The 10,899-nt window shown below is 34.1% G+C and overlaps 1 protein-coding gene across 2 annotated transcripts; it reads left to right on the forward strand.

The window, feature by feature from the left end:
• Positions 1–514: 514 nt before the first annotated feature.
• Positions 515–3,335, forward strand: LOC118484879. 2 transcript variants are annotated; one of them, XM_035980941.1, is made up of 5 exons: positions 515–587; positions 2,225–2,269; positions 2,408–2,632; positions 2,751–2,807; positions 2,984–3,335. In XM_035980941.1, exons 1-5 carry the CDS (start codon positions 561–563, stop codon positions 2,990–2,992), a joined length of 363 nt encoding a protein of 120 aa, XP_035836834.1. In that variant the 5' UTR covers positions 515–560; the 3' UTR covers positions 2,993–3,335. The 2 variants fall into 2 exon arrangements, with proteins under 2 accessions (XP_035836834.1, XP_035836835.1); XM_035980942.1 differs by having other exon boundaries at positions 2,756–2,807.
• The last annotated feature ends 7,564 nt before the right edge of the window (positions 3,336–10,899 follow it).

Genomic DNA, 10,899 nt, shown 5'->3' on the forward strand with positions numbered 1-10,899 from the left:
TTTAAAAAGTTAAATTGATGCAAATTTTGTATGTCAGATTGTCAGTCATGTACAACTGGTACTCGGAGGAACCAATTAATGGTAGCGCTTATTTTTCGAACCTCTGGTATTTGTTCTAATCCTTAATATGTTATTCTTTATTTGCAATTTATATGCATTTTTCACATTTTGATATGAAAGAATGAGAGTGGTTATGATGGAATTGTGATTGGTTTTTGGATTCGTAGGTTCTATGAGAAAGATGGCTATACTTTTAATGTGGTCTCATCAGTGATGTTTAACTTTACAGCAAGTATTAAGCAAAATAAGTTTCTGATGCTAAACGATATAAGAAAATCACACCAAAGTTTAAACCTTTGGTGTGAACTAACTACAAGATATTTGAACTATGATAATAAATTGTTTTTATGATTTTATTGGTGTGAACTAACTACAAGATATTTGAACTATGATAATAAATTGTTTTATCAATGGTTTTATGTGTTCATGATGGTGTAGTTTAATTAGTGTTGCAGGTGATATCAAATAAGAGAATGTGTTTATTGCTTTGATACCAAAGGATGAGACACAATTATCTTGCACATGAGGTGAATTCGTATTTCTTAAATGTTGTTGCTTCTTCATTTTAAGTTAATTTTATTAATTTTGTATTTGCGTTGACGACCTAGAGTACTTTTTTTAATTTCATTTATAAGATCACATATATGCTATCTTGCATGTTTAAAAAGGTGGTGATAATTTTTTAAGCTAATAATTTTCCTCTGGTATCCTTATATATCAATTACATATCAATTATATGATCTTCAGAACTTACATACATATATTTACATAAGTTAACATCTAAATGGGTCATTTTTTTTAAATGTATTAGTTTGTTCCGTGTCAAAACAAATCTTAACAAATGTGGGTTCATGATCACATGGTTTGCAGTAGATTCCGTCCCAGTATTTATTTTAGAAAAAATCTTATTGTTTTCCTAATTGGATAATTTTTTTGGTTACTTTTAGCAACTTTTATTCAGTTGCTATTATCTAAGTTCAATATTATAATACTATTGTTTTTCTATCTTTGATGGTGAATTACATGTTGCTAACTTTGTGGACCCGCGGGTAGTTTTCGGTTAGAAGGCTTCGATCAAGGAAAGGTTAGAGTGGTTGTGAACGTTTGTCCAGTGATTATAATGTTTCATATAAGTAGGTGAGGAGGGAGGTTGAACTACAACATCCAGATGATTACCATTTTATATACTACAGGGGATTTTGGAGATTTAGTCTATAACTCAAGTATTATAAACTCGGTTAATTGTCATTTTATAAATGAAATATAATATATCTAGACTTCAATTTTAGCCGAGTTTGTGGTATGAACGAACCTAAACAGCTATCATCTTGTGTTAAATGTCCAAAGGGGAAGCGAGTCATTTGGATAGGTCTGTCCCTGGTTTGTTAGTATTAGTTTTTCAGTTTTGCTCTGGTTTTCTTTATGTTAGAATATACATATGCCTGGCAAAGTGGAAATGTCGGATTGGGTGTTCGGTCAAATTGGGCTTGAGTTAAAACAGATTCTAAGCAGACGAGTTCGGATAAAGTGGGTCATGCAAAGAAAGTATCAGTTTATTTCGGGTCAGAATGAGTTATGCCTGCAATGGACTCAAGTTAAAGAGTCCTATTTACAAAACAAACCATGAATCGGCATATTTCGTCAATTAAGTGACGATTCAATGTCATTTTCATCAAAACTCACTACTGAAGTCTTTAAACTCTATATTTTGGCTCACACAAGTTTTGGATGGTGTTCAAAACAAGTTTTAATCATTTATATTAATCCAACATATGTTTAAGTAGGTAGTAACATGTATCCTATTATGAGACCAAACATGTTTTGTAGGAATGACGATTGACACATTTATTCCTATTAATACAAAGGTTATGGATCATGGTATATGGACATCATCCAAAAAAAAAATAGTTTTAATTTTATCTCTTAAAGTTGAATATGAGCATCCTTCTGAAATTAGTATTAGTATATATTGTGTAATGGGTGTGTAAATACCAGTTTAAAATGATTTTTTTATTTGGAAAAATCAAAATCCCCTGTTGTATTTTCCTATTTTATTAATTGTGGTCGAACTTATTGGTTGAATCTCAGATGTTATGTTTTAAAAAAAAATTATCTTTTTGTGAGCATATCTTTCATTGGAAGCTTACCTTGTGATGTCTTTTAGCTTGCAGATATATCAGTTGGAAATTTTAGATGGCTCAGAGAAAGAGTAAGTGTTGTTTCGTCGCCTGGAAGACGCCTTAATCCTTGACATAATAAAATTAGAAAGATATAAAGTTTATACTCCTATACATTTTTAACTGTATTTTTCTTTGTTAGTAAGTAATTTATTATTTATTTATTGCAGATTGAAAAGCGCATTGAAAATTATTCAAGTGGGCCTGAAAATGATTCTGAGACGATGACGAGATTTGTGACAGGTGGCAATCAAAGGAAGCTTCATAGAGTGTGGAATTTTTTCGTAGGTAAAGAAGTTGTTCGATGGTGTTGCCCATTTCGGGGTAGGAAAATGGACTCATATAAGAAATCCCTTTTTTCATCATCAACTCATCAAACACCTATACATTTGAAGGTACTTTTCATCTTTTTTATCATGGACTCATCAAGATTTTACTTTTTATGTAATTACAAGAGTGTCTTTTCAATAAACAAATGTTCTCTGTTTGTGTTGTTTTGATATATTTTCACAGGACAGATGGCGAAATCTTTTGAAGGCAAGTCATGCGCTAAAAGGGAGTAGAATAAAGGTTAGTTTTGTACTAAAAATGGTTACAAAACTATATCATAAATATAAATATAAATAGATAAAAATAATGTATAATTTGTGGGGGGCATTGTTTGGATGTTTTGAAACATTGTTGACATCATAGGGGCATGATATGGAGAATCATTTATTTTGATGAATTTTTATGTAAAAACGTAGGATATATGACACCAAAATATTGCTACAAAAAGGATTTATGACACCAGAGGCGAAAGTACATGGGCTTGCAAAGTACATGGGCTTGCAAAGTACCCAAATAAGGTACGTCAAGCATAGCCTACGCTGATTGCAACTGCATCATTTCTATCATACATTGAGCAGCTACCACGTTTATTTTTTATATCGAATGTTGGCGTATTGTATTCAGTAACTTATTTATTTGTTAATATTTTAGACATTCTCTCTTTCAATTTGTAAGGCATGGATTTAATATTATTCTTCCCTAAAATCACTATTTTGGTTTAATAGGACCACATAATTAGTTTTATTCATGTAAAAAGAAAAATTACAAGAACAATGCTTAATATGTTGGAACAAAAAGAAGTTGGTGATACAATCTTGGCTAAACTCACTCCTTTATTTTTTTTTAAGCTGTAGCTGAGCAATTGGAGTGTATTAAAGAGGAATTTTGGTAATAGTTCATTTTGTGCATTTAGATACTAATCCAATACCTATTTAATCTTCATGTAAAAATAATATTTTTAATTTACAAGAGTTAAAAAGGAATTGGCTGAGAACACATGAAGGTACATCATCGATTAATATCATATTCTTGGTTATAACAAGAGGGCTCAAGTTCGAATCTAATCCAAACGGGTTTTGTTGTAGTCGGCCTTCGGGCGGCCTTTTGATAGTGGGCTTGGGCTACTCATTTATCTACAATTTTTTATTTCAATATCATTATACGTTTATATTGAAAATTTCTTTCATTACAAAGTTTATCTCAATGCCAATAGATATTATATGTTTGTGTTAAGCCACCCGCGAAACTCGCGGGATCTTAGACTAGTAAGTAAATAAATGCTTACCTCGTTCAGGTCTGGCAACAACGGTTTTCTTGTGATAAGAATGAAAGTCAGACACGACCTCCTCGACATGATCATATTTACTCTCCCATTGTAAGAATCAAGGACAACAAACCCCTCCTGAAAACAACAATGTGGTAAGTATTTCGTGAACAAAACAAGTTAGTAAATACTATACAACAGATAATTGAGGTCAAACCAAGACATGGTGGAATAGTTTGTCGAAAGAAAGAAGAGAAGAAGAAACAATGAAATCTTTGTCTCCCCTTCGTCGTTTATAAAGGCAGAAAGTTGAATTCATTTTTCAGAGACCAATACAGGTCGTATAGGACTGACATAATATCACATCCACCACTTTTTGTCGTACTACCTCATACCTAATACGGGTCGTATTATCCTATACGACCCATATAGGGTTTGCACGTGACAGACAGTGTCAGCCTTTAATTGATCTTGGGAATTGTTATTGCCTTATACGGGTATAGATCTATACAACCTGTATTAACAGTGTCGATTTAAGAAACCTGGGTGTGCCAATAATACGATCCATTTTAAATACATTAACTGATAAGTAACTTTAATGTACAAAAGTCAGATTAGAAAGACCTTTTCATGAAAGAAAAAATTACTTTGCAATGATATTGACCTGGTAGAATAAATACTATTGATTTTCTTTTCAAAGAAGTAATATAATATGTAATACATTCCTCTTTTTTTCAAAGAACTAGGGGGAACACCCGTGCGATGCACGACATGCATAATAGTTATTGTTTTTTCCTGGAACGACGACTAATATAGATAGTGCGTGACACGGTACGAAAGTGCGAATATAGTATAGATTTTTAAAACAAAAACCGGTTTTTTTTAAAGTTAGCCGTTTGACCATGGTTATTTTGACCAAAGTCCACTCCTCGTTCGGCGCTTTGTGGTAGCACTACCAGTCAAAAAAAGGCCCAAAACGCCCGAGGGTACAGTGTTCCCCCGCGTTTTTAAGACGCTTTGAGAGAGGTTTGCGCCCCACCACATGTGGTCTCACAAAACTTCAATTCTATGGACGTGTGGTTTCTCAACCCTCTTCAAAAGACGTCACAGTTTTCAAATTTTTTTATTTTTATTTTTTCTTTTTCATTGTTTTAGATGGTGTAAAATAGATGTTAAATATATATATTATACTACATACACATATACATATAAATTCAGTTTTGACATCTAAAAGTCAAATTGCAGGTTTTGTTCCCTTTTATAGATAAGAAAGCAGTTTATTATTTATTACTAAAATGTTGTATTAACTTTATTCTGCAACATATTCTTTATAAACTATGCTTACCTTGACATAACCTAATAGCTATATTTCCTTATTAGAAGTCTCTTATAATTGAAAATTAGTACATATTATTACCTTGCTGGTGAACACATTTACTCTATGTTTAGGGAACAATTTGATTAGGTTGCTGATATTGAATTGAATATCACACCAAATTACAATAGCAATTTATATTGCTACTATTCACCCAAATCAAGCACCTTAAATAAGTCAGTGTTTCTCTATATTCAAAAAACGAACTATAACTGACGATTATTAAATTGCAACAGTCAATTCAATCCAAATACTGCAATAGAAACATAAAATCTACCACAATTCGTTGGTTAATCACGTATAGTTCTTAATCAATTAGAATCAGAAAAAAGGAAATTGACTCACCGTAACTTAAAATCAGGAAGAAGGCGAACAAAGGGGCGGAGTTTTTCGAAATCAATGACCCCTGTCTTTCATTGTTATTCCTTGAATGAGGTAAGAAAGACCCCATACTACACACTACATACACATACATAAAAATTGGGTTCTATATTATTTGTATAAACACCGATTGGAAACCCTCACATTGCATTTGATGAAACCCTAATCAATATAAACACACACACTAAGACTCACGAATCAAATCGAATTTATAAAAGGAAAAATTCGGGTTGTTTTTACCTCTTGCTGCTCCAAATCTTCATTACCATACATTATCTTCATCTTAGAGATATAGATATTGCACTTAAAGGTCTCAACCATCAAAATACGATCCAAGGGCTAAAAAGTGGTTCCTAATTATGCAATGGTTATCATTTGAACCTTATTCCATGAGACTTGAGGTAAGATGCAAAGAGCATTCTTTTGAGTTTTAAACCATCTGTAATTAAGTTCATTATTTAATCATTATTGTTGCAATTATTAGGTATTATAGATAATAATACCCCATGAAATTACCTTTTAGTAATTTTCGTTTCTAATTGGTTAGCATCTTTTAAGTTTTAAAACCATTTATAGTTATAATTAAATTCATAATAACGTTGATTAAGTTTTTTTATATTTAATTATTATTATTATTATTATTTTTAGAGTTAATTACTGTTTTCGTCCCTGTGGTTTGTCAAAAATCACTATTGTGACAACTGGCACAAAACCGGTAACTTCCGTACACTTTAATTATTATTTAATGACTGCAATTATGTGCTTAAATGTCAACATTGACTGATTACCTGCTAAACAAGTGAATTCATGCATGTTGTATACTACAAAATATTGCTTTATGCATAAACGAGAGCGTTGCGTCAAAAATAATAGTAAACTCACCGGTAAGACACACTGTGTCAACAGAACTGCAGAAAGTAGTCAGACATTAGAATTGAGGCCTAGGTGTAGGTCCGACGACAAAAGTACATTAAAACCCAAGAGTACATATAAGGGTTTAATTTATAGACATTGCGAAAGCAAAAATAAGCACTAAAAAGCACCCGAAACGCACTTTAAGTGCAGAATTTTGTATAATTCAGCATTTAAACATATGAATATTATGCAGAAATTTCGTTTTATCACCCAGAATATTTCCCTAAGTGTTGGGAATTGAAAGGGTACAAGAAGGGTACTTAAAAGACACTAAAAAGTGTAATTTAGCACTTTAACGGATTAATATCCAACCGAACAACCGGACTTTATCCGGAGCACAAAAAAAAATATATTGTCAATGACATTGTTTATATTTTACTGAGCTAGTTAGGGTCCCCGAGTACCCTAACACCCGTTACAAAACACTACATAATAGTAACTTATTCAAAGTTCCTAATTATTTAGCTAAATACTAACTATAAAATTGAAATTAAACCATAAACCCAACCCCCCATCCGATCGGTTTCACCATGTGGTGACCACAGTTGTCCTACTTTGATTTTTATAATCACAATTGTCTAGTATCTACCAAACATAATATCCAAAGGGTTTAGTGATTGATGGTTTATAAGAAAGCTTAATGGATAAACATTTCATTCTCACCACTTAACAAAAATTGCAACCCTTTCTTTCTCCCTTTGAATACCTACGGCCGAACCTAACTCCCACCATCTCACCACTTTCAAATTCCATTCTTTCCATATTATTCACATATAAAGGAGAAGGGTCACGCATAAGGAGGCTCGGTGCATACGGAATCGCAAGGACCTCACTACAACGCTATTAACCGCCTACTTTTCGTCTAGTTTCTTCCCTAGTCTCGAGCTAGTAGTAAGTGACTCTAAACACTCTATTGTTCATATCTAAAGTGGTTAATAAGAAATTTAACGGGCAAAAATCATGAACACTGGAGACCAAAACTAAAAGTCTACTAAAAATAATAAACATGGTGGTTAATGAGTAAATATTAGTGTAAAACTTATGGAACATGTTTTGTTATGATTATTGATTATTGTTGGATGCTAGTAGGGGAACGGATCGTCATCTAACTACGCTAGGTCATGTTCATGGAACATGAACTAGCACTATGTTTAGTGTAAAAATAACTAGATGACGAACCCTTTCACTCACAAACATGAACTTGTGTAAAAACGATTTTTCTTATGAAATGGAGTTCTAAACTAGTAGATCTACGGATCTACAAGTGGTATTTTTGAAGAACCAAGAGTATGATGAAATCATGTTTAAAAAGCCGGATCTTTCTCAAAATAAAGACATTTTTGAGAACCAAAAAGTGTGTAGACACTTGTGTAACGAAAGGATTTAACAAAGAAATATTTTCGTAAATACCGACTAGAAGTTGTAAAACTTCATATTCTTTAAAAATAAAGTTTCGAGATAATGATTTTATTTTTTTTTAAAGATGGAAAGACTTACCAAATGTGCTAGTAAGTTACTACACATTTTTACACAACTTACAAGTTCATGTGATTGCGATATATGTTTATGTGGGACTAGTTTGATGATGACTGGGAAATTGATTGGTTGAATTTTTAAAAGAAAATGATACGCTAGTAAGCGTGGCCACCTCCAGTTACAGAGGAAACTCTGGCGAAATTTTTCCAGAAAATAACACTTAGAATATTTTTTTTTGTGACAAGTGTTATGAATATATTTTGGCTTGTTTTCCAAACAAACTTCGCCATGATTTTTATTACAAAATTTCCAAATACCGGAGGAGGATTTTGATAAATAAAACTTGTTAAATATATATTTAGAATATATATATTTATCTCTTGTATGATTATGTGATTATTTTGTGAACTAGATATATATTATTTTTAGAGTAAAAATAATATGAATTGGAGATACTCGTAATGAGTAAAAATACAAAAAAATACACATACAACATACAAGATACACAATTCGGGTGCAAAGTGCAAAACACAAGATACTTATATTAATTTTAGAGAAAATAATATAAGTAAGATACTTAGTTAAAAATATAAAATATTTTTAACACAAGAATATATACACAAAAGAGAGTGACTGTACTTGTGCGATGCAAGTCTAGTGACTAACGTTAAGAAAACGCGTATAGGTTACGACGTTAATTAAGCAAATCCGGTGAAGTTTACGACGCACAGGAACGCAAAGTTGTGAGTTCATGCTCCCCCTTTTCTCTTAACTGTTTTCAGTTTTATAACTTCGGGGGTGAAATACATGTTACAAACATTTTTATGTTTAACAAATGGTATGATAATAAAAAGCACACCTGGTGAGAACGAGTACCAAGTGTGTAGCGATATAAGAATACAAGAAACACACTTGGTGAGAAACGAGTACCAAGTGTGATGTGATATAAGAATACGGGAAGCGCGCTTGGTGAGAAACGAGTACCAAGTAGGATGCGCTATGAAAAATGATGCGAGAAATAGTGTCACGAATAGGGTACAGAAGCACCATTAATCAACAATATACCTAGACCGCAGAACAAAAGGTTAGATCTAACGGGTGCCGGGCAGCCACACTCTCGGTGAGGGCGAGTACCGAGTAGTGCTTTTGTGTCTCAGAATATACCAATTAAATGCCTAAGGTTTGGTGACTTCCTATGTCGTGTCACATGTTAATGGCTTTGCAACCCATTAACAATCCTGATACATACAGGAATACTTAATTTACATAAAAACACATACCATTCTAAAACTTGATGAATACTTGAGTACGTGGGGTACTCAAGAAGAATTTGAATCATACATGAGTACGTGGTGTATTCATGAAACTGGATTTATGAAAACTCGATTTATTCACAAACTATGTTTTCATACAAAGTATACAAAAATGCAAAACAAAACGGCATGAATTCACACCAACATTATGTTGACGTTTTTCCAAAACTCACATGTATTTCAGGTAACTAGGATGGATGTGCGCGTGGTCTTACTTATGCTCGTGGATGTCGCTTGTTTATTATTAAATAAAGTTGTAACCTTTAAGATAATATGCCATCTGGTGTTGTAAACACTTGACTTATGTTTTGGCAATGTAATGTTTGAAGTTATTTTCGAGCATATAGTATGTTTACCTTTCGTATGCAATGAGAACCTTTCATGATCACACCTCGTGCTTCCTCCGCAGAAAGGGGTGTGACAGATTGGTATCAGAGCTGTGATTGTAGTGAACCAGGATTCCTTCTCGAGTCTAGTCTACAATCTCTAGGATCCTATCACGAAAACAATTTTCAAAGAGTTTTCATTGCATAAAACGTCCCGCGACATCCACTACCTGAAACTGATTACACGAGTCTAGAAAAGACACTACGAGACTTACGGTGCAGGAGTAGCACTTGTCTTAACTGAGAAATTACTTGCAATTATGTGTGATAATTAGCATGTACTAGAAGTAGGATGTCACAAGTATATGTGACTTTACCTGAAAATAATGGCCTATCTGAAGGAAGAAATACGAGGATGAAACGAACTGTGCGGACTGTGCAAGGAGTTACGTAATTATGGATGCATACATAATTATGGAATTCAGTGCACAGAAACCACAGCAAGTCTCGTCACGTATAGATTCCCTCGGTGCAAGCCTACTATGTACTCTGCCGCAGTAATAATTGTTTGATGTCCCTTATGTGGTATATATACCTGTGAATATATATGCTACTAACGTCTAGGGTGACGATATCAAGCAAATGTTTAACCCTGTTGTGTTATGTTCTGCTAGAACATGGCACCCAGGAGAGCTGTGAATGCTCGCAATGATGATCAACCTCCTCCTCCCCCACTGCCAAGAACTGCTGAAGAGCTAGACGCTCTACTGGAAGAGAGGATCTCTGCTGCTATCGCCCAGTACGAGGCCAACCGTACCCAAGACAGTGGAGGGCCAAGCAATGCCAGGCGCAACGGACATGGAGATTCGTCAGGAGGAAACGCAGCTCAAGGCTGCACTTTCAAGCAGTTCCTCGACTGCAAACCAATGAACTACGATGGCACTGGAGGAGCAGTAGCATTTGTGCGTTGGACGGAGAAGACTGAGGCCACTATCCGCATGAGCAAGTGTACCGCGGATCAACAAGTCACTTTCGCCACTGGACTGTTTGTCGATGAAGCACTGACATGCTGGAATTTGCAAGTTCAAACGCTGGGTGATGAAGCCGCATACGGCATGACCTGGGATGAACTGAAGGAGAAAATGAGAGAGAAGTACTACTCTCGTGCCGAACTCCAGAGGTTGGAGACAGAGTTCTGGCACTTGACGATGGTTGGTGCTGACATCACTGGGTATACTCGATGGTTCCATGATTTGTCCAGGGTGATTCCTTACATGGTGAC

Source organism: Helianthus annuus, chromosome 12 (assembly GCF_002127325.2).
Source record: "Helianthus annuus cultivar XRQ/B chromosome 12, HanXRQr2.0-SUNRISE, whole genome shotgun sequence".
In the NCBI taxonomy this organism is placed as follows: domain Eukaryota; kingdom Viridiplantae; phylum Streptophyta; class Magnoliopsida; order Asterales; family Asteraceae; genus Helianthus; species Helianthus annuus.